The following is a 24,374-nucleotide window of genomic DNA, read 5'->3' as shown; positions in this document are numbered from 1 at the left end:
CAAAATATAGACTGCAGACTGCAGAGTGGGTACAAAATGCAGACTAAGAATCTGAAGAGTTTTTACGTCTGGTATATAATAACATGCCATCTTACAGCTTACCGAGCGTCACGCAATCGCTTTTCTGCAATCCGCCTTCACGATTATTTGCACTATTGTGGAATATTCCTGGCCCATTTCTTAATGAAAATCGATCGCAATATTATTTCAAGCCTTTAATACAGTCTTCTTACTTTGCGCGCGAGTTGGTTGGTGTGATGTCTGTACAGATTTTATCAACGTAATAAAAGTAGATGATGTGAACAACAGTGATGGTAAAGCAAGCTTAAAACGGCAGAAATCGCCAGAAAATACAACGGATACACAGGGTATGAGTAAGTTTTATTGATTTTACGAGAAAAATGTTCATATTTCGAAATATGTATCGTTGTAAATCGACCGTACTTCGTTCCCTGTACTATTCCTTATAACGTGCAGTTCCTCTCGTAACTTAACACCGAGTCACACAACGCGTGACGCGTTCATGAATTAATCGTTGGCTTTTTCTCGAAACGTGAGCTTGGGCCGCTTGTGACAAGACAATTGCGTAAACAATATTTAACATAACAAAATTATACACAAAAAACACAGGGTTTTGGATCACGTATTTATTAAAAAAGAATATCCATACAACTACAATGAAAACGAACATAAGATTCACCTTTCTGATCGTGAAATTAATACCATTCGTACTGTTATCGTAGCTACATTCCTTGCCATCAGGTGAATCCAACATGTCGTCTTTCTTCACAAGCAGTTTGCATCCCATATAGTTATGTTCTTCAGTCTCACGGTAGTAGCGTTGTTCAATAGATTGCATAGAGTATATGCAGTTTGGTTTCAGATTTCAGATTTTGCTTTTTACAACAAGTGAACGTTTTTCAACTAAGACATTGGCATACTTAGCATACAAGGCATTCAAGGCTTTAATGGCTTTCAAGCGTTCGCAAATCAATCCGTTCCAAAATTACCGCTCAATAACATCTTTCAGTGTGGATTAGCCGCGATTAATACGACTTGTATATGCGTCTGTAAGTATTTTGCGCGTTTCCGCTATAATGCTCCAGGAAATCGCAATCCAAATACGTTGAAATACAAAACAACTGACCAAAGAGTTTTATAAGCAAAACTCGTGTTCGTCATGTGACCCGGCCCTGTCTGTGCATGACAACGTCAATCATCATCAAGATAACACGCGTGATCAGCATGTGAACACCTCATTGAATCACAGTTAGTTGTCATGGTGTTGAGGGATAACACGCGTGATCAGTATGTGAACACCTCATTGGATCGCAGTTAGTTGTCATGGTATTGAGGGCCCAATGACCTCTGGGTACTATTGCGCAATTTTTCCATTTTGTGGCGGAGGCAAAAAAAAAAAAAAAAAAAAAAAAGACGACAAAAAAACAAAGGCATTTTATGACTGGGCTACCACAGGTATCCCAGTAACAATACTAAATAGCTCATTTGTAAGCTTCTGGAATGTTCCAGAACACTTAGTGAATGTATATTAGGACTCAGTTATGTAGCAGTAGTAGTTGTTATTGTCGGGAGTGACCGACTGTTTAAGATACAGACTGTGGTGGGCTTAATAAAGTTTATTAACTATAATTCCTGTACTGCGTTTAGGAGTCGCTCTTTATTAAGATTATTACTCGTTGTTTAATAAAGTAGTTGAGTTTGTACGATTGTAGTGTTTTTCTGTCGGTAAGATTTTCCCCTAATTCTAGACAAGAGTGATTATGAAACGCACGATAAAACGCTTGTATGTGCTCACACAAAACACGCACCTTGTCCAAGGAGCCACCTGGCAGCCTCGGCCTTATGACGAGTCAGTTTCCATTCCAGTTCAGACACGTGATCCTTGTTAGGAACGAGACTGAGACGGAAGTGAAATTGTGGCCACCAATCAGCTCTCTCGTCCCAAAATATCTTCAATTCTCTCGTGTCATGAGCCGCGCAGAACTGAGTGAGAGCAGCCGCAAGTTTCTTCCAGGCTGTGACACAAAATTGACATGCTGCATGGTCGAGCTTTACGAAAAGCGCTCCTAAAATATCTACGAGTCCATTTGACTGATCTGGAAAAAAACAGAGCACAAAAAAACCAATTTAAATAAACTGTTGTTTGACAATGCATCAGTATAATCAAAGGAAAGAAGATCACATGAGTAACCCTTTGAAATCTCAAGAGTGAGAGCCTACCATCCAAAATTAACGACAGTTAGAGAATCAAACCTGGACTGAAACGTTTTAATCGTTTAAACCCTGACATCATCATCAATATTCTTCTCTCTACATTTCCTTGGATGCTGACAAGGAGAATTTGTTTAGCAATCAAGACCTTCTCTACATGGCGATCATTTCCTTCATTCTCATGACCTTAATATGTGATTCAGGCATGATATTGTGAGGAGAAAGTAGATGTTGGTCACTCTTAGGGATCACAGGGTTAGAGGCTTGTGCTGTAAAAAAATTGTTGGTTTTGGCCTGGTTAATTTTTTTGTTTTTCTGGACACACATTAACCCTTCAACCCCCAAGAGTGATTAGCATCTAATTTCTCCTTACAATATCACCCCTGAATCAAACAGTAAAGTTGTGAGAATGAAGGAAATGATCACCAACCAAAGAAGCTCTAAATTCTCCATGTCAGCAGGGAGAATATGCATTCTGATGTTAGGTAGTAAAGTGTTAAAATTTTTTACCATTCTTGTGTTTAGCAAGCTTGATATAATCCTTGCTCAGTTCACTTGTTGGATCAACATTCAGCAGATCTTCAAGAACTGCACATAGTTCTTCCTTACTGGCACATTCATTTTTCAGAAAATAATATAAGTACCTATTAAAAATGAAAAGTGAAAACATTGAAAATTATTACTACATGGATTCATGCAATAGGACATCCAAATACTCTACTTACTTACCTCTGGGTAAGTAAGTAGGTAAGTAACAACTTAAATTGGAGAGGGTAACACATGATAGTGTAAATGATAAACTAGTGGCCCTCTGTGCTAAGAATTCAACCAAGTAATCATAAAATAACTAAGAAGAGTGAAGAGTATTAATATCGATCACAAAACATTTATCATCTACAGTTCTAAATATATACAAAAATTAGTTCAAAAACACATAGATAACTCTATTAAATTGCATGGAAATATACAAAGTATGAATGTTAATTTCAACACATCTATCATCAACAGAAACAGGACTCATCTCTCATCTACAGATACTGGTCTCATTTGATCATGTAGCCTGATTATCTGGACTTAGTGTAATAGTGAAAAGGATTGTTGTAAGTAATGGTGTCTGACATTTTGACAACCTGCATGGAAATCATCATCAGAGTCACACACCAGAGTTACCACAGAAAATTATCCAAGATGGAAAAGCCAAGTTGTCTTGGCTGGAAGTTCAGGTTACCATTTGAAAGCTTTCCATGTATCAAGAAAAAAAAACATTTTATGTATATATTAGGGAACATTTGTGTCATAAAAACCCTTTAAATTCTGAGAGTCCATGTCAAGCAGAAAAATAATGAAGAGAAAGTTATAATATTAACAAGAAAATGTTTTGTATCACTTAACCCTATAGCTCCCAAAAGTTATAAACATGTAACTTCTCCCTTTCACATAGATACATCATCTAGCAAACAGGTTATGAGAATACTCAAACTTATCAGATAGAAGTTATTATCTTGATCTAACACCAAATTCTCCTATTTAATTTACAAGGAAATTTGTAGTAGCTAGAGTGGAGAATTAATAATCAGATCTTGGGAGTTAAAGGGTTAGATTTTTATCAATGTCTTACCGATGTGAATTAGGGTTTTCAGGATTTTTCTCCTTGTACTTCACTAGGATACTTTTTGCTTCATCAGCCATGTCATAATATTTTAACATCTCTACTTGTCTTGTAATAAAGATGTCCCACACACCACAATGTTCGACTAAGTTGACGAAAAAAACCAGAGCCTTCTTCCCATGAAAATCCATTTGACGTTTCAGATCAGCATAAGTCCTATTATCACCTCCTGTTAAGTCCATATCACTGTGATCATCGTTTTCTAAATATCTATTGTCAATCTTGTGTTTGCATTTCTTCCATTGAATATATGCAAAGAGTCCAGCATAAGCTTGAAGAACAGGGCTTGACATGAATGGCTTTTGAGAAAGTTTTGATGTAAGAAGTTCTTGTGCTTCTGTAATATCATTATTGTCTTTCACCAAGTACATAGCAAGATCCAGCAGAAGTTCGGTTTTAAATGGCACACAAATAACAAACATGTTTTTTAAGAATTGCATCATGTGCATGTGGCTTCCCGGACGGTTTTTCAGAACTTCGGATCCTGTCTGAAAACAAAAAAATTCACAAGATATATTTCACTGTGTGAACAAGCTAGGAAAAAGACAAAATCCTGTTTAAAACTCCTTAACATTTTAAGTGCTTAATACTATTTATCTACCCTCTTGCAAAATGAAACTGAGAGAAAAAAAACTACAACTTCCAGTGGGGCAGTTTAGTATTATCAGCTAAGTTGATGATGTAAACCGGCCATTGAAAAGAGTTTAAAAGCTGACATTTTGAGCATTAATCCTTCATTGGTGCTCTGAAGAATTGCTAATGTTCAAAACATCAGCCTTTTAATTCTTAACAGTAGCCAATTTATGTTATCAACTCAGTTGATAATACTAATGTAAAATTACCCTGTTATACTCTCCTGCCAATGCAGCACCACAGTTTCTTTAGAAACTGTCCCCTTTATTAAACGTTTTTCCAATAGCTTATTCTAGCTTTTTAGAGGACAGCACAAATGGAGAATAAAATAGTGTCAAGCAAAGTTTCTTGTTTTCTGCTGTTCTACTTTAACTGGAGACCAGTCATTATGTGTGTGAGTGGGAGAAGGGAGGGACTGATGAAGCCCTCCGCCTCACAGACATAAAAAACTACCCCTTCCCCTATTGGATTATAACTGGTCCCTAAATTGTAAGGAAAATTTTGACAAATGGTTGAGGTTACAGATTACACAGAGTCCTACAACTTAGACAAACAATCTCCTTCAGTGTTCCAATTTTTTACTTTGCCCTCTGATCCAATCACAATTCAATATTTTAGAGAGAAAAACAAAACCTTCAAAAGTATATGGTAAAAGACATGATGGATGCCTGGATGCCACAGCAAAGAGATCTGGGTCCAAGAAATAGTAACTGGTCACTTACTAGAAAAACAAATTTTTCACCCAAATTGGCCAAGTTTTTTTCTTTTTTCAGAAAACTACTTAAACAATGTGAGAGACACAGTGGACAAAGACTCCTGATGGTCAGTGCACTGGAATCCCTGTAGAGAGTCTGGCTGCAAGACATGGCTAGATCATTGTGTTGTGTTCTTGGACAAGACACTTTACTCTCCCCATGCCTCTCTCCACCCAGGTGTATAAATGGGTACTAGTGAACTGTCATAGACACCTGATGAAATGCTGGGGGGTACCCTGTAATGGGCTGGCATCCCATCCAGGGGAGTGTCCTACTTCTCCTAGTCATTTCAAGTCATTGAAACCAGGATAAACTCATGCTAGATGGGTCACTTGGCTTGAATACAGACTTATCCCTGTAACTCCCTAGATCTCATTAGTAATTCTCTTTACTGTCTGCCAAATAATTCTCATTATGTTAGTTTGGAGAATTTGGTATTGGATCAGTTAGTAATCCCATAATTGATATTTTTCTTTATTCTCATCACTTGTCTGCATGATATTGTATAGATATAGTAAGAAGAAATTCTGTCTTGGTCACTCACGGGAGTTAAAAGAGTTAAACTAATATATATGATATGTTGCAACTCACTCGCCAAAACAGTTCAGGTATTCTTTTACAAAATCCACATAATCCAACAAGACACTCCAGAGCTTCATCAAATCTATGGCTCAGTAAACAGTCCAGCAGTATTCTTGTGAGATACGTGATGTGCTGCAGGCGATATGATCTATTTTGACCTAATCCAGGAAACAAATTTTAAGTTTATAGATTATCAAAGACTGATTACGAAAAAATGCAAGACAAAGGAACGTACGATTTGGTTTGATTCCTTCCATCTTTCAAAACTAGAATAATACGGTAAACATTCCCAAAGTTAAGGGGAACAATATTTAAGCCAAGGATAAAATTGAACTACAACAGAACACATTTTTTCAAGGAAGGACACTTTAAACCATACTTGGCTCGTAAAAAACCTCAATCTCATTCTACTTTGGACGTTTCTCTACTCATTGCGTTTTCTTTCTGTCTAACAAAGCACTTGATCAAAGCCTCCATCGTTGTAGATTCCACTGTAACCACGTGTGATATGTTGCACAACACAAATGAATACAACGTAACAACAATTTTATGGCGTGTAAATTTTCCCAATACACTAATGTTCCTCAAAGAGGCAAAAAATTAGTTACACTCACCTAAAGCAAAGCTATGTTGTCTTTCCCGCCATATATGCTGGAATATACAGCCTTTAAACCACGCGTGGGGAGAATTTTTCTTGTGTCTCGACCAGTACTGTGACACGGCCGCCATACTCCTTTTTTTTTTTCTACAAGTTGGTGTGTTGTGTACGCTTAAATGAAAGATACTTCACAAAATAAGACTAAAACAGAGTAAATTCTGCCTCACAATGGGAGGGAAACCGAGTAAATGAAATCAAATAAATTAATTAAAGTTATTGCTATATTTGTAAGGTACTAGGGTTAAGAATTTTGTTAAAACTTCACAAGAAAAATTAAGCCCTTATCTACTGATCGAGAGACACTGGAAACTAGTTTTTTTCAAAGTTGAAAATAGCGCGCCCTTTCAACTTTAACGACTGGACACATGTTTCATTACAAAACGGGGCGTTTCGCGAAAGAAAAGTGGACAGCTTCCGCGCTCCGATGCCACTGAGCCACGGAGACTCTTTAGTGAGAAAGGCCATTACGAAATTCATATGCAACGAGGAAAAAAATTACTATCTTTCTTATTCCATTTACTCTGAACATCAGCTTTGTGCCAGTGACTCAAACAATGGGATCGGTAACCTTTATTTTTTTTTGTAATAGAATTACAATAGAGACAGTTTTCAGCAAATTTTTTAAAAGATATACTGATAACTCAATGTTCAAACTGTAAAAACAGGGTTCATGATTTTGGTTTGTCGTTTATTTAAACGTGATGTTTTACAAACCACAGTAACGCAAAATGGCACCTAGCATATGCTCAATTTTTTTATGTTTACCGTTCGCAAAACAGGGGTGTGAAACCCTAATAGTATTCAATACTCTAACATGTCTTCAAGACAGCGGTCAAACGTCGGGCATGCGCGAAGGGATTACTCCCAGCCTGCCGCACGCCAATTTCCCACGCAAAATATCTTTGAAAAACATAAGAAACAACCGCTGTCTCGAAAAATATGCGAAGAAATTGAAACGGTCTTAGAAATCTGTAAAAGGAAAAGAAAGAAAGGAAAAGAAAAATTCTAAATTTTTCATACACAAAGCCTAATCAAATACGGGTATCCTGTTTATTTACCAATTAAAAATTGTTTTCCAAATTGTTCATCAAATTGTTTACAGTTCACGTCTTACTGTTCGAATAAGAACTTGAAAATAATTTACAATCATAAAACAGATCCGGGAATTCATTTTTCCAATATTTGTCCACAAAGGACTCTTCTTTTGAGTTTATAAGACCTATCATCATTATTTTTCCTTTTCCGGGGTGAACGCTGCTCTTTATTGACTGTTTTTCTTATTCTTGGTAATCCTGCGTCACTGTCAGATAAAGACGATTCTAACTCACTGTCCTGTGGTTCTTGATTCCTTACAGCTTGAGTGATCCTCTCGGCAATGCCCGACGGAAGCGTTGGAATACTTCATCCTAGCCTTGATCGTATTTGCTCATCCAGTGGTTGAACTATTTTTTCCAAGTGATGTAAGTTTTTCGGGATCCGTCCCATAATGGAACCGACAACCTTTCTAAGCCACTTATTTCTTTATTATTTCTAAGCCACTTATTTCTTTTTCTGCACTAGCCACTTCTCCAAGAACTGTGGTGCTATCAGTGATAACTTGTAATTTGGGAGTGTTAACTTCCTTTTCATAACTTGCGTATTCTTGTAAAGTTTCTGAGTATCTTTGTTTAATTTCATCTCCAGATTTCAGATTATTTGCAATTCGTTCATCTTCTGAAGTCACCTTCTCTTCAACGAATAGGTCAGCAATGGTTTCTATTTGCATCCTAATTCCCCTGTACTTTGACTCAATCTCATAAAATACGGTTAATAATAAGTTCAGTTCAGGTTTTAATGAGTAAAGTGCTTCGAATTCGTCAAATAATTCTTAAAGTGTGTGTTTAGCGTTATCTCTTTTCCCAAAGAAAATCCTGATATCCACTTTGGGTGGCATCGTGTTTTGATTAGATCAATGAGTTGCCAGTAATCGGATCCCTCTGCTATGCGTAAAGGGTTTTGGATCGCCACGGTGCAAACAACGCTAATTGCTACAAAGAAATGTATGGCGAAAAATTGATTTGGCTTCCAAAAAAACTATTTTTTAGAGAATTCAGCGCTGTTTTGCAGCCGTTTAATCAGAAAAGGATTAAAGTAATGTTAATACGTGGGGAGTGTAAGTTTTTATTTAAATAACAATGAAATATGTGCGAAAATCTACCGATAAAGTTCTCTCATTGCGTAGGGTTTGTTGTGAAATCGACATCTCGTAATGGTCTTGAAATATCTCGACATTAAGTAAGAATCGCGAGTATATAACCCATTCCAGCTTTTTCTGTTGTAAATAAGTGTGTGCAGGCTACTTCGAGCTCATTTCTAAGCTCGTTAACACAAATATCGGAAATATGCCTCGCGGCGATCACTGTGCAGTGTGGGGTTGTAACAACGATCGAAGGTACCCAGAAAAGCAAAATATTCTTCCTTACGTTGGAATTGAGATTGCACTCTCCCAAAAGTAAGAAAGATCATGTCGTGTGGCATCATTAAGAACTCCTTTTGAAAGAAAAATTTTGAAATTAAAGTAATTTAGAATTCTTTCAAGAGTTATTCCTCTTTTGTTAAAACCAATGTTGGATAGAATAATTTTTGTTTATGCTGCTTTAACTAATTTATGTCTAAGAAGCATGAAGTAAGGAGCACACAGTAGAAGCAAAAACTTTTATTTGCTCAATTTGTTGATCTTCTTGACTCGGGGATAACTTTCTTGTGTGAAAATTGTCATTAGGTAAGGCTTCCATTAGGAAAGAAGGAACTATTTGCTGACAGTAAAACTTGTGAACTGTTGTTGCAACAGTTTCCCGAAACTTATCATTAAAATTAATTGTCACAATAAGTATCCCTGTACTTGTACGGGTAACAAAAGCGCAAGTTTTTGAACCAGAAATTGCTAAGCCAGTCTGAACTTGGAAATAATGTATATGATTTTTGTCAAGAAAAAAATTCCCATTTTCATCTTTTTTCCTACCAACAGTTGTTAGCAGGAAAGCAATTTTAGGGTCAAAGTCCTTCCCTTTAAATGGACATTTTATTTCTTCTACTGAAGGGTCACAACAGTGAAATTTTCCAATACCACCTAGACTTGCTCCTATCCAAAAATAACTGTTACTGATAAGGAGACCTGGCTCCCGAAGATCAAATAGTCTATGCTGTTTTTCACTGAATTTTGAGTAGTAACATTTTGCAGTTTCTTCTTCCTTAAACCAAGTTCTATGCCTTTAGGATACACCTGGTTTTTTAATAAATTCTTTTTGTTCCGGGAAATTTTTAACAATGAGTGATACAATATATTAAAGTTCACACGGGTGACACACAATAAGTGATACAATAGTATGAGGATCTTTTTCTTAAGTTTTTCGTTGAGTGTGGAGAGATGTTATTGCTGTTCTGAACATGATCCTCCACAGAGTTTGAAGAGAAAAGTAGCGGCTCAAACACCTTTGGATTACTCTCTATCAAACAAGAACTTAACGTGTGGATTTCTTCATGTTTCTCATCACCTATTCCATCATTACAGAGAGCAGTAGCTCGTAAAAACAATTTCCATCTCATCTAACAACGACTTCTCTCCTTCGAGGAGGTAAATTTCCGGTAGCCATAATTTGTGTATAAAAGACGTAAGCTAATGTTAAAAATGGCTGTGCACAGATAAATTTGACTGAAAATACTTTACAGGGTAATTTCCTTTGACTTATTTGTAACTTTGTGATGTTTCGAGATCATTACGGGATGTCGATCTCACAATAAACGTTACGCAAGGAGAGAACTTTATCGGTAGATTTTAACGCATATTTCATGATTATTAGGACAAAAACTTACACTGCCCACGTATCAACATTGCTTTAATCCTTCTCTGATAAAACGTCTGAAAAAAAGTGCTGAATTCTCTAAAAAACCGTTTTTGGACGCCTAAACAACTTTTCGTCATACATTCATTTATAGTAATTTGCGTTGTTTGCCCTGTGACGATACCAGGACCCTTTGCGCATAGCAGAGGGTCCGGTATGGCAAGTATGGCAAGCCAATTGTAGCAATATTCAATACTAAAATTCAATTTCAATTCAATGAAATTCAATTTCAATTCAATGAGATTCAAGTTCAATTCAATGAAATTCAAGTTCAATTCAATGAAATTCAATTTCAACTCAATGGAAATTCAATGGAAATTCAATGGAAATTCAATGGAAATTGAATTGAACTTGAATTTCATTGAATTGAACTTGAATCTCATTGAATTGAAATTGAATTTCATTGAATTGAACTTGAATTTCATTGAATTGAAATTGAATTTCATTGAATTTCATTGAATTGAACTTGAATCTCATTGGATTGAAATTGAATTTCATTGAATTGAAATTGAATTTTAGTATTGAATATTGCTACAATTGGCTTGCCATACTCCGCCATCTTATAAACAACATTGCCCGGAAGTGACGTCCGAGCGTGCCAACAGCGTACGAGCTATTCACGAGGGCTGTCGTCTGCTCGGCTAGTTTTAGAAATGGCATCGACCGTTCCAAATGGCAACGACCGTTTACGTAAGGGAAATTTGCATCGCCTATATCGGATACAATAAAAACAGAAGCGACAAAAAAAGCTTTCTAGAATACGTACAATGTTGATATACTCACAATTCTGTAAGGCGTTATCCCGCTTAAGACGCGATATTTTCCAGTCCTTGCAGAAAGGCAGAAAACACACTTTTCGAATGAAGCACAGTCCTTTCAACCTGATGTCGGATTCCCTACTGCCGCTTTCTTAATCTAACTCACGTACATGAACTAATCTTGACAGCCCACGATATCTTAGGGCCGATCCACACTAGCAAAAAAGTTGTTTGTTTAGACAAAATTTCTGTCATCACCAACCGTCTACAAGTGCGGATGGTTTGTCGCGACTTGACAAATTTTGGCCGAAGCGGACAAATCTTCAAACGCACCGCCGACAAAATTTGTCCTGGGTAAAAACTGGACAAAATCGTTTAAATAAACAAAATTTTGTTTATCTTGTCATTCATATTTCATAAAAGCTTTTAACCGTATAAATTTAGCGTCTCAGTTGTTTCTCGTGTTGCGAAACTAGATTTTAAAATTCTCTGCAGGGGACAAAATGAATCCTTATGGTTGGGATTTTAACCCAATGGCAAGCTATCCTCCTGAACAACCGAATTCTGTAACGCGCTGGAACGTCCCCACTTACGATGACCAGTTTAGCCATCCGCATGTTGCAGGGAGATTTTGCGAGAATGGAGCAATTTTTCAAACATGTCAGTTTCCATTCGACGAAGTTGAAGTAGAAGAGGTCATTGCACAAGAGTCACAAACACAACCGCAAGCTCAAACGACTGGAAGCGGCACTAAAGAAAAAGGAAAAGGAAAGGCAAGCTATGACAAATGGACAAACGAGGAGCAAAGTTTTCTAGTTGATCTCTGGGCTGAAAAACACGACTGTCTAGAAAGTAAGGACGCAAGGAAAGTTTGGCTTGAAATCTGCGACGAGATTGAAATGAACTTCGGCACCAAAAAGACAGCTGAGAAATTCCAGCGAAAGATCAAGTATCTGATTGACAAATATGAAGACGCAAAGTCACGGAACAAGAGTCAGACGGGAGGTCACATACGTAAAAGTGTTTTCTACGACAACATAGACCGAATTAAGAGATCCTCGCAGCTAAGAATACTACTGAAACGAGTAGTTGTAAATAGGACCTGAAAAAAATTCAGGCCCGTACGGGATTTGAACCCATGACCTCTGCGATACCGGTGCAGCGCTCTACCAATTGAGCTAACAAGCCAACTGGGAGCTGGATTTTGAGTGAATTTTCATATATCTAAAATCTTCATAGACCGAATTCTTGATACACAAGATATAGTAACCATGAAACACGTGGTCGAAGCAGGGACAAGCACCGCTTCTCCGCCTTCTCTGAACGCAAACCCTCCAAGTGATCATGATGGCTCACAGCCAGGCACGCGCGGAAAGCCAAGTCCTTCAGAAAGTAGCATTGCTTCTAGTGGCACCAGTGGGACCGGCAATGAAATCTCGGATGCCGAAGTCAATCTGGCCGGTCCCAGCATACAGTGCCGGAAAGAAAGGAAGCGCACAACTAAGAGAAAAGTGCCGACCGAAGATGCCGGAGAGGAAAAGGCAGTTTCCATCAAGAAAAGCCTCGAATCCATGGAAAAGCAAGGCGAAAAGCTCACTGCGTTTATAGAAGGTATACAGCAGAACCACGGCAAACAATTAGAAATGATGGCATCTTTCATGAGCTCTCTTCTGGAAGCCACAAAGGATAACAAATAGATGCCTAGCAGTTTCCCTTTTAATCAGTGGACTGTTCAGTCTGATGATTCATATTGTTACTGTTTGTAGAGTTTATAGTTGCAAATATGTATTTGATTTTTTTTGTTTCAACGCTTTTACTTTATTAAAATCATTTTCGAGTAAAGATGGTTTGATTCAGTTTATAATATTATGAAACAGTTTCGTCTTTTTGATCTTTTACAATCGTAGGAACATATTTGAGTTCCATTTCAAATGATCAGACTTGATTTATTAAAATAATTTTCGAGTGAAGGACGGATCATGGATAACATGCTTTGATTCAATTTATAAATTTATTATTATATTATTATATTATTATTATAAATTTATAATTTCAATCATTATTCAATTAAGTCAAAGTGTAAAAGTAAAAAATCGAGGACACGACAACAATTGCAAGCAATCATAACTTGGTTCTCGATTTGTTTTTTTTTTAACATAGGTCATTGAAATTGTAATAGTTTATGAATTTTCTGGATTCATAAATTATATTTGCGTGATTGGAAAGGAAGAATATCAATTAAATGTTGTGGTTCAGTCACGCATTTGCAACGTACTCTCTTAACACACTTCGAACGCCGTCCCCATCCCTTATAACATCATCGTTGTTGCTTTCATGTCCTTGATCTCGAGTGTCATCATTTTCATCATCATTCCATTCGACTTGATTCAGCATACAAAAGTTGTGAAGGATTGTACAAGCAACAGCGATTTTGTTGACAAATAAAATTTTACAATCCAGCCGTTTCCCCAGTATAAGCTAGCAATTTTTTAACATCCCAGAAGTGCACTCTACTGCTACCTTGGCACCAGACAAAGCTTTATTGAAAACTGTTTCCTCTGGATCTCTCGTTGCTTCGGGAAATGATTTTAGAAGCCAGGAGGCTGGTGGGTATGCGCTTTCTCCAACTAGATAGGGTTTGATATCCTTAACTCCCAATTTGCACAGAAGGACCCGTCAGAATCTGATCGTGTTCTGCAAGAAAAAATATTGTACTATTTCGTAGGACTCTCGCATAGTGCATACTGCCTGGAAAGCCAGAAGCAAAGGCAAGGAAGCGTTTCCTGCCATCGACAATAGCTTGAACAATGAAGTCGTGTTGTTGGTGGCGACTGAAATAGTCCACCGCACTGTCTGGAGGGGCAGCTATTCTTATATGGGATCCATCAATTGCACCAACAATGTTCGGGAGCTCAGAAACATCTTGAAATATCTCTATGCAATGCCGTGTTTCTGCCTGTGTGATGGGAAACTTTATGTTATCATTCCAGAGGTTGAAAAGGACCTCCACAACATCTTGCACTGCTACTAGAACAGTCGACCTTTCAACGGTGAAAACTGGCCCAATACTAACGTACGAGTTGCCGTGAGCTAGACGGTACAAACCAAGCGCGAGAACTTTTTCTGGAGCAGTGCAGTCACGCAATCTTGTATTTTCACGAGTTACGGCCGGTGTCCCAGCGGATTTGGACCCCCGGTTCAAAGACGCTAGCGGATTTGGACCCCCCAACAAAACTGAGTGAAAACATCGTCCTCAACGTTCTAGTAAAAATGGATGATACTTTACGTTCCAGTGCGTACTAAAGTATGTTTTTTATTCAAAACATGCGTATCGTTAATGCATACGAACTGGCATCCCGTCGGATGTTTCTTTTGATCAAGAGAAAATGGGCAAGAGTTAATTTGATGTCTGGAGAGAGGTCGTTTTTGAACCTTTTCCGCGATAGTCGAACACCACTAGATTCAATAGGAGACAAACTTGTGACACTAATTTATTTTGTAATTATTCAATGCTCGAGTGTTGGGACGACATGGTTCGGTGCGAGTTGTGCGAGGAATGGTTTCACATGATTTAGGACTACCCCGGAGGGCGAGTGGCTCTGCATTGTCTCCACTTTTGTTAAGACGTTGATTAATGTTGATTTGCAAATCAATCATGCCGCCATTTTGTTGTAGTGATTGAAGCCTGACATATAAAACTGTTTAGCGCAGCTCTTCTCAAATATGTCTGTTTGTATTTCTACAATCGAACCTCGATTATCCGGACTCGTTGGAACTAGATGAACTTTCAGCGATTACGTTTCAGTCCTCACTAAGTTGTCAGCAAACTTTATGATCTTTTCCTTGATCGTGAATAAAGATGTAGCTTGTTTATCGTGCATACCACGCCGAACGAGCCAATAGAGCGTGAAATCTCACTTAGCAACAAAGCAACTCTAAGCCAATCAGACCTCATTCGAATGTTCTTGACCCTTTTCAGACTGTGGGGCAAATTTTAGCCAAACCTAAGGATCCTGTCACGAAAGAAAAAAGATTTGAAAATAAGCTGAGAGTGCCAATAGTTCGGAATAGAAACATTTTTACTTATCATAGGCTTTACGAACGACTCGTAGTAGGAGTAGTTTCTTCGTTCTTGTTCAGAAACTGTTTAATGTTATTATTTTAGAAAATCAGACTGAGTTATTTTTGTGACTGGACGCAATAGTCTCCACCATTGCTATGACGTTTCGTGTCAATGCTGATTCGCATCAGAAGAAGCAAAGATTTATCGTAACAATTTCAATAGTTCGAATGCAGTAGTTTGTTCACATCTGATTCTTACGTATACTGTACGACTCGCTATAATAAATGCGGTAGAATTAAAACGAAATGGCTGGTTTTTTCTTTTACCTTTATTGAGGAATGTTGTGTTGTGATTGAAAAGAACATCGACAAAAAGCTTGCAAATAGAATAGTTACCAAATATGATACAAAGGATGCTTAAAAGGAACGTTTGGTAGGGGGGTCCAAATCTGCGAAGGGGGGTCCATATCCGCTTGCGGATTTGGACCGGGGGGGTCCAAATCCGCTGGCAGATATGGACCGGGGGGGTCCAAATCCGCTGGCAGATATGGACCGGGGGTCCAAATTCACGGGGGGTCCAAATCCGCTGTGACACCGGTCGCAAGGCGTTCAACAGAATATCAAAGGTACATCGGTTCATTCGTAGTTGCTTTCTGAGATAATCCCCGGAATCCTTCGGTCATTGTAATGAATTTCAAACCAAGACTGGTTTGGTCTTGGAAGTTTCCAAAAGTATGGGTTGCGTCGACGTGCCCGGCGTCTCTGTCTTCTACAATCGTTAAGAGGGCCACTTGATTTCGAAGATATTGATGCCTCGACAACAGGCACACCATGAGGAGTATTTCATCCGCCATCTGAGCGATATTTACAAGATAGAGGAATGCAATAAGTAACAAAATTTGAACGCGCTCCATTATCCCGCCAGTCGAAGTCAATGTTTTGGCGGGCAGCAGAATTGAATAAATTGTAATGAAATATAATATTGAAAGTGTTGACACAATTTGAAGACTTAAACCTTTTCAATGCGGATGCAACAGACGAGACAAAAATTGTCACGACAAAATTTGTCCTTGGATTTTGTCACGAACAATTGCAATTTTGTCTGCTGGTGCGGATCGGCCCTCAGGTACACAAAATGCTTTATCTTGAATAAACAAAAAATGCTTGATTAAAAAAACATCTGTCGGCGAAGTGCAAAACAGGTTTAAAGATTTAATAAATTTAACCGAGAAGTTACAATCATAGACCCAACGTTTCCACACTCATGTCTAGTGCCTTCATCAGAGGTGATCTAAACGCTGCCAAAAGAGTTCCTTTTATACGCTCACTATTTAGCTGTACTTTTTTCTAACGAGGTGTAAATAGGCGTCAAGAAGCCGCCATCATCAAGATTTAAAAGAGCGTGGTTGGAGTTGTTATGCCAAGCTTCCAAACAAAGGCGCTGGTAGTAACGTCAATTAGTGGTGATAATTTTAGAATTATCCCACCCAATTGTATGGTTGGTTAGGCATGTGTGCTCCGACAAAGCTGAATTTTCCTTTTTGCAAAAGAAGACCGCTTTTTGTTGCTTTTTCAAACGTGTACCAAACTGACACTTGATCTGTCCGTAAACTCGTGATCACAGTCATTGTACGGAATAGAATAAATAGCGTCGGTTCGTTGTTCTTTCGTGACAGGATCCCTACGCTTGGCTAAAATTTGCCCCAGTCTGAAAAGGTTTAAGAACATTCGAATAAAGGCTGATTGACTTAGAGTTGCTTTGTTGCTAAGTGAGATTTCACGCTCTACAGGTTCGTTCGGCGTAGTATGCAAGATAAATCATACAGTTTGATGACAACTTAGTGACCACCGAAGGACTGAAACGTAATCGCTGAAAGTTCGTCTAGTTCCAAAGAGTCCGGATAATCGAGGTTCGACTGTAGTATTTCGAAATACAAGCAGACATATTTGAGAAGAGCTGCGCTAAAGAATTCATCTTTGAAGGATTTGTATCTCAGGCTTCGATCACTACAACAAAATGGCGGCGAATGACACAATCAAAATTAAAGAACTTGCTGATATCAACCCTGATTGTGGCGTTAAAGACAAGAGTTTGACTACAACCGTACTCAGCTGGAACATACACGGGGCAAGCCGAAAAGGAATGGCAAAGGCCCGAAAAGAAATGTTAAAGAGAGTGATTTGCGACATCAACCCGGACGTTATGCTACTGCAAGAGACCAAAAAGAGCATCAAAGGATTCTTCAAAGACACGGAAATACCTAAGGAAGATTACAACTACAAGGAGGCTAAAGTCAAGAAGGAGACAAGGGTGATCTATAAAAAGAGCAAATTTAAGAAAGTCACCCATGAAGTGAACCTAAATGGAGTTCTGAAAAAGATATTCCCTAAAAAAGACGCGACATGTACAAGAAGTGGAACAGTGCCGGGCAGAAAGACGATAACGAATCGTATTTGCGTGGTTCGCCTGCAACACAGATCTACAAAGCGTGAGATAATTTTCATATCTTACCACAACATCAGAAAGGGTGGAGGAGAAGGTGCTGTCAAAAATATGGCCACTAAATTTTGCAAAATCATAGCACGTTTACACCAGTCTGAAAAGTGCTATGTCATAGCCGGAGTGGACTTCAACTGTTATACTTTCGTCAAAAAACCTGTGAAAGTTCCTCGCTATAAAGAAACCTCGAGGAGGGGAACCAAGACAAAAGTCGACTTCTTTATCGTGAGCAAGTCCACAGAGAATTGGAAAGTGGAAGGAGTGAAGGCTTTCGATCTTTTTCCAGATGATAAGACGCCACCATTCAAAAGTGGTAAGTTTACGTTGGATCATTACAAAAAAGCACTTGATCATGACCCTTTACTGCTTTCTTTATCAGTAAAAGAAGACGATGAAGACCAAGAAAGTGATGAAGAGGAAGAAGAAAGTGATGAAGAAGAGGAAAGTGATGAGGAGGAGGAAAGTGACGAAGAGGAAGAAGAAAATGTTGAAGAAGAGATAAAGAAGAAAGGGACAAGTAAGAAAGTGACAAGTAAGAAAGTGAAGAAGAAAAATGGAAAAGAACAAAGTGATGATGAAAAAGAAGAGGAAGAAGAAAGTCATGAAGAGGAAGAAGAAAGTGACGAAGAGGAAGAAGAAAATGTGGAAGAAGAGATAAAGAAGAAAGGGACAAGTAAGAAAGTGACAAGTAAGAAAGTGAAGAAGAAAAATGGAAAAGAACAAAGTGATGATGAAAAAGAAGAGGAAGAAGAAAGTCATGAAGAGGACGAAGAAAGTGACGAAGAGGAAGAAGAAAATGTTGAAGAAGAGATAAAGAAGAAAGGGACAAGTAAGAAAGTGAAGAAGAAAAATGGAAAAGAACAAAGTGATGATGAAAAAGAAGAGGAAGAAGAAAGTCATGAAGAGGAAGAAGAAAGTGACGAAGAGGAAGAAGAAAATGTGGAAGAAGAGATAAAGAAGAAAGGGACAAGTAAGAAAGTGACAAGTAAGAAAGCGACAAGTAAGAAAGTGAAGAAGGAAAATGGAAAAGAACAAAGTGATGATGAAAAAGAAGAGGAAGAAGAAAGTCATGAAGAGGAAGAAGAAAGTGACGAAGAGGAAGAAGAAAATGTGGAAGAAGAGATAAAGAAGAAAGGGACAAGTAAGAAAGTGAAGAAGGAAAATGGAAAAGAACAAAGTGATGATGAAAAAGAAGAGGAAGAAGAAAGTGACGAAGATGAAGGAGGAAATGTTGAAGAAGAGACAAAGAAGAAAGGGACAAGTAAGAAAGTGACAAGTAAGAAAGTGAAGAAGGAAAATGGAAAAGAACAAAGTGATGATGAAAAAGAAGAGGAAGAAGAAAGTGATGAAGAGGACGAAGAAAGTGACGAAGAGGAAGAAGAAAATGTGGAAGAAGAGATAAAGAAGAAAGGGACAAGTAAGAAAGTGAAGAAGAAAAATGGAAAAGAACAAAGTGATGATGAAAAAGAAGAGGAAGAAGAAAGTGACGAAGAGGAAGAAGAAAGTCATGAAGAGGAAGAACAAAGTGACGAAGAGGAAGAAGAAAATGTTGAAGAAGAGACAAAGAAGAAAGGGACAAGTAAGAAAGTGACAAGTAAGAAAGTGAAGAAGAAAAATGGAAAAGAACAAAGTGATGATGAAAAAGAAGAGGAAGAAGAAAGTCATGAAGAGGAAGAAGAAAGTGACGAAGAGGAAGAAGAAAATGTTGAAGAAGAGATAAAGAAGAAAGGGACAAGTAAGAAAGTGAAGAAGGAAAATGGAAAAGAACAAAGTGATGATGAAAAAGAAGAGAAAGAAGAAAGTCATGAAGAGGACGAAGAAAGTGACGAAGAGGAAGAAGAAAATGTTGAAGAAGAGACAAAGAAGAAAGGGACAAGTAAGAAAGTGAAGAAGGAAAATGGAAAAGAACAAAGTGATAATGAAAAAGAAGAGGAAGAAGAAAGTCATGAAGAGGAAGAAGAAAGTGACGAAGAGGAAGAAGAAAATGTTGAAGAAGAGATAAAGAAGAAAGGGACAAGTAAGAAAGTGACAAGTAAGAAAGTGAAGAAGAAAAATGGAAAAGAACAAAGTGATGATGAAAAAGAAGAGGAAGAAGAAAGTCATGAAGAGGACGAAGAAAGTGACGAAGAGGAAGAAGAAAATGTTGAAGAAGAGACAAAGAAGAAAGGGACAAGTAAGAAAGTGACAAGTAAGAAAGTGAAGAAGGAAAATGGAAAAGAACAAAGTGATGATGAAAAAGAAGAGGAAGAAGAAAGTCATGAAGAGGAAGAAGAAAGTGACGAAGAGGAAGAAGAAAATGTGGAAGAAGAGATAAAGAAGAAAGGGACAAGTAAGAAAGTGAAGAAGGAAAATGGAAAAGAACAAAGTGATGATGAAAAAGAAGAGGAAGAAGAAAGTGATGAAGAGGAAGAAGAAAGTGACGAAGAGGAAGAAGAAAATGTTGAAGAAGAGATAAAGAAGAAAGGGACAAGTAAGAAAGTGACAAGTAAGAAAGTGAAGAAGAAAAATGGAAAAGAACAAAGTGATGATGAAAAAGAAGAGGAAGAAGAAAGTCATGAAGAGGAAGAAGAAAGTGACGAAGAGGAAGAAGAAAATGTTGAAGAAGAGACAAAGAAGAAAGGGACAAGTAAGAAAGTGACAAGTAAGAAAGTGAAGAAGGAAAATGGAAAAGAACAAAGTGATGATGAAAAAGAAGAGAAAGAAGAAAGTGATGAAGAGGACGAAGAAAGTGACGAAGAGGAAGAAGAAAATGTTCAAGAAGAGATAAAGAAGAAAGGGACAAGTAAGAAAGTGAAGAAGGAAAATGGAAAAGAACAAAGTGATGATGAAAAAGAAGAGGAAGAAGAAAGTCATGAAGAGGAAGAAGAAAGTGACGAAGAGGAAGAAGAAAATGTTGAAGAAGAGACAAAGAAGAAAGGGACAAGTAAGAAAGTGACAAGTAAGAAAGTGAAGAAGGAAAATGGAAAAGAACAAAGTGATGATGAAAAAGAAGAGAAAGAAGAAAGTCATGAAGAGGACGAAGAAAGTGACGAAGAGGAAGAAGAAAATGTTCAAGAAGAGATAAAGAAGAAAGGAACAAGTAAGAAAGTGAAGAAGGAAAATGGAAAAGAACAAAGTGATGATGAAAAAGAAGAGGAAGAAGAAAGTCATGAAGAGGAAGAAGAAAGTGACGAAGAGGAAGAAGAAAATGTGGAAGAAGAGATAAAGAAGAAAGGGACAAGTAAGAAAGTGACAAGTAAGAAAGTGAAGAAGGAAAATGGAAAAGAACAAAGTGATGATGAAAAAGAAGAGAAAGAAGAAAGTCATGAAGAGGACGAAGAAAGTGACGAAGAGGAAGAAGAAAATGTGGAAGAAGAGATAAAGAAGAAAGGGACAAGTAAGAAAGTGAAGAAGGAAAATGGAAAAGAACAAAGTGATAATGAAAAAGAAGAGGAAGAAGAAAGTGATGAAGAGGACGAAGAAAGTGACGAAGAGGAAGAAGAAAATGTTGAAGAAGAGACAAAGAAGAAAGGGACAAGTAAGAAAGTGAAGAAGGAAAATGGAAAAGAACAAAGTGATAATGAAAAAGAAGAGGAAGAAGAAAGTGATGAAGAGGACGAAGAAAGTGACGAAGAGGAAGAAGAAAATGTTGAAGAAGAGATAAAGAAGAAAGGGACAAGTAAGAAAGTGACAAGTAAGAAAGTGAAGAAGGAAAATGGAAAAGAACAAAGTGATGATGAAAAAGAAGAGGAACAAGAAAGTCATGAAGAGGAAGAAGAAAGTGACGAAGAGGAAGAAGAAAATGTGGAAGAAGAGATAAAGAAGAAAGGGACAAGTAAGAAAGTGACAAGTAAGAAAGTGAAGAAGGAAAATGGAAAAGAACAAAGTGATAATGAAAAAGAAGAGGAAGAAGAAAGTGATGAAGAGGACGAAGAAAGTGACGAAGAGGAAGAAGAAAATGTTGAAGAAGAGATAAAGAAGAAAGGGACAAGTAAGAAAGTGACAAGTAAGAAAGTGAAGAAGGAAAATGGAAAAGAACAAAGTGATGATGAAAAAGAAGAGGAAGAAGAAAGTCATGAAGAGGAAGAAGAAAGTGACGAAGAGGAAGAAGAAAATGTGGAAGAAGAGATAAAGAAGAAAGGGACAAGTAAGAAAGTGACAAGTAAGAAAGTGAAGAAGGAAAATGGAAAAGAACAAAGTGATGATGAAAAAGAAGAGAAAGAAGAAAGTCATGAAGAGGACGAAGAAAGTGACGAAGAGGAAGAAGAAAATGTTCAAGAAGAGATAAAGAAGAAAGGGACAAGTAAGAAAGTGAAGAAGGAAAATGGAAAAGAACAAAGTGATGATGAAAAAGAAGAGGAAGAAGAAAGTCATGAAGAGGACGAAGAAAGTGACGAAGAGGAAGAAGAAAATGTTGAAGAAGAGATAAAGAAGAAAGTGACAAGTAAGAAAGTGACAAGTAAGAAAGTGAAGAAGAAAAATGGAAAAGAACAAAGTGATGATGAAAAAGAAGAGGAAGAAGAAAGTCATGAAGAGGAAGAAGAAAGTGACGAAGAGGAAGAAGAAAATGTGGAAGAAGAGATAAAGAAGAAAGGGACAAGTAAGAAAGTGACAAGTAAGAAAGCGACAAGTAAGAAAGTGAAGAAGGAAAATGGAAAAGAACAAAGTGATGATGAAAAAGAAGAGAAAGAAGAAAGTCATGAAGAGGACGAAGAAAGTGACGAAGAGGAAGAAGAAAATGTTGAAGAAGAGATAAAGAAGAAAGGGACAAGTAAGAAAGTGAAGAAGGAAAATGGAAAAGAACAAAGTGATAATGAAAAAGAAGAGGAAGAAGAAAGTGATGAAGAGGACGAAGAAAGTGACGAAGAGGAAGAAGAAAATGTTGAAGAAGAGATAAAGAAGAAAGGGACAAGTAAGAAAGTGACAAGTAAGAAAGTGAAGAAGAAAAATGGAAAAGAACAAAGTGATGATGAAAAAGAAGAGGAAGAAGAAAGTCATGAAGAGGACGAAGAAAGTGACGAAGAGGAAGAAGAAAATGTTGAAGAAGAGACAAAGAAGAAAGGGACAAGTAAGAAAGTGACAAGTAAGAAAGTGAAGAAGGAAAATGGAAAAGAACAAAGTGATGATGAAAAAGTAGAGAAAGAAGAAAGTCATGAAGAGGACGAAGAAAGTGACGAAGAGGAAGAAGAAAATGTTCAAGAAGAGATAAAGAAGAAAGGGACAAGTAAGAAAGTGAAGAAGGAAAATGGAAAAGAACAAAGTGATGATGAAAAAGAAGAGGAAGAAGAAAGTCATGAAGAGGACGAAGAAAGTGACGAAGAGGAAGAAGAAAATGTTGAAGAAGAGATAAAGAAGAAAGTGACAAGTAAGAAAGTGACAAGTAAGAAAGTGAAGAAGAAAAATGGAAAAGAACAAAGTGATGATGAAAAAGAAGAGGAAGAAGAAAGTCATGAAGAGGACGAAGAAAGTGACGAAGAGGAAGAAGAAAATGTTGAAGAAGAGATAAAGAAGAAAGGGACAAGTAAGAAAGTGAAGAAGAAAAATGGAAAAGAACAAAGTGATGATGAAAAAGAAGAGGAAGAAGAAAGTCATGAAGAGGAAGAAGAAAGTGACGAAGAGGAAGAAGAAAATGTGGAAGAAGAGATAAAGAAGAAAGGGACAAGTAAGAAAGTGACAAGTAAGAAAGCGACAAGTAAGAAAGTGAAGAAGGAAAATGGAAAAGAACAAAGTGATGATGAAAAAGAAGAGAAAGAAGAAAGTCATGAAGAGGAAGAAGAAAGTGACGAAGAGGAAGAAGAAAATGTGGAAGAAGAGATAAAGAAGAAAGGGACAAGTAAGAAAGTGACAAGTAAGAAAGTGAAGAAGAAAAATGGAAAAGAACAAAGTGATGATGAAAAAGAAGAGGAAGAAGAAAGTCATGAAGAGGACGAAGAAAGTGACGAAGAGGAAGAAGAAAATGTTGAAGAAGAGACAAAGAAGAAAGTGACAAGTAAGAAAGTGACAAGTAAGAAAGTGAAGAAGAAAAATGGAAAAGAACAAAGTGATGATGAAAAAGAAGAGGAAGAAGAAAGTCATGAAGAGGAAGAACAAAGTGACGAAGAGGAAGAAGAAAATGTTGAAGAAGAGATAAAGAAGAAAGGGACAAGTAAGAAAGTGAAGAAGGAAAATGGAAAAGAACAAAGTGATGATGAAAAAGAAGAGAAAGAAGAAAGTCATGAAGAGGACGAAGAAAGTGACGAAGAGGAAGAAGAAAATGTGGAAGAAGAGATAAAGAAGAAAGGGACAAGTAAGAAAGTGAAGAAGGAAAATGGAAAAGAACAAAGTGATAATGAAAAAGAAGAGGAAGAAGAAAGTGATGAAGAGGACGAAGAAAGTGACGAAGAGGAAGAAGAAAATGTTGAAGAAGAGACAAAGAAGAAAGGGACAAGTAAGAAAGTGAAGAAGGAAAATGGAAAAGAACAAAGTGATAATGAAAAAGAAGAGGAAGAAGAAAGTGATGAAGAGGACGAAGAAAGTGACGAAGAGGAAGAAGAAAATGTTGAAGAAGAGATAAAGAAGAAAGGGACAAGTAAGAAAGTGACAAGTAAGAAAGTGAAGAAGAAAAATGGAAAAGAACAAAGTGATGATGAAAAAGAAGAGGAAGAAGAAAGTCATGAAGAGGAAGA

The 24,374-nt window shown here is 37.4% G+C and overlaps 1 protein-coding gene across 3 annotated transcripts in view; it reads right to left on the bottom strand.

The window, feature by feature from the left end:
• The window catches only part of LOC113669457 (TATA box-binding protein-associated factor RNA polymerase I subunit A), a 48,604-nt gene that overhangs the window by 14,913 nt on the left and 9,317 nt on the right, over positions 1 to 24,374 (bottom strand). Inside the window, exons 1-5 of one of the 3 annotated variants that reach the window (XM_089207235.1) lie at positions 6,486 to 6,781; positions 5,881 to 6,029; positions 3,851 to 4,389; positions 2,743 to 2,876; positions 1,830 to 2,117 (exon numbers count right to left, since the gene is read on the bottom strand). In XM_089207235.1, the coding sequence (XP_089063361.1) occupies positions 1,830 to 2,117; positions 2,743 to 2,876; positions 3,851 to 4,389; positions 5,881 to 6,029; positions 6,486 to 6,600 (1,225 nt within the window). In that variant the 5' untranslated portion in view covers positions 6,601 to 6,781. Of the gene's footprint in view, positions 1 to 1,829; positions 2,118 to 2,742; positions 2,877 to 3,850; positions 4,390 to 5,880; positions 6,030 to 6,485; positions 6,782 to 24,374 lie in introns of those variants that run through there. The other 2 variants (XM_027185487.2, XM_089207240.1) reach the window with 2 other exon arrangements.

The sequence above is a fragment of the Pocillopora damicornis genome, chromosome 1 (genome assembly GCF_964200805.1).
Source record: "Pocillopora damicornis chromosome 1, jaPocDami1.2, whole genome shotgun sequence".
In the NCBI taxonomy this organism is placed as follows: domain Eukaryota; kingdom Metazoa; phylum Cnidaria; class Anthozoa; order Scleractinia; family Pocilloporidae; genus Pocillopora; species Pocillopora damicornis.
Note: the sequence above shows the minus strand (reverse complement) of the source record. Positions and strands in the feature narration are given on the sequence as shown.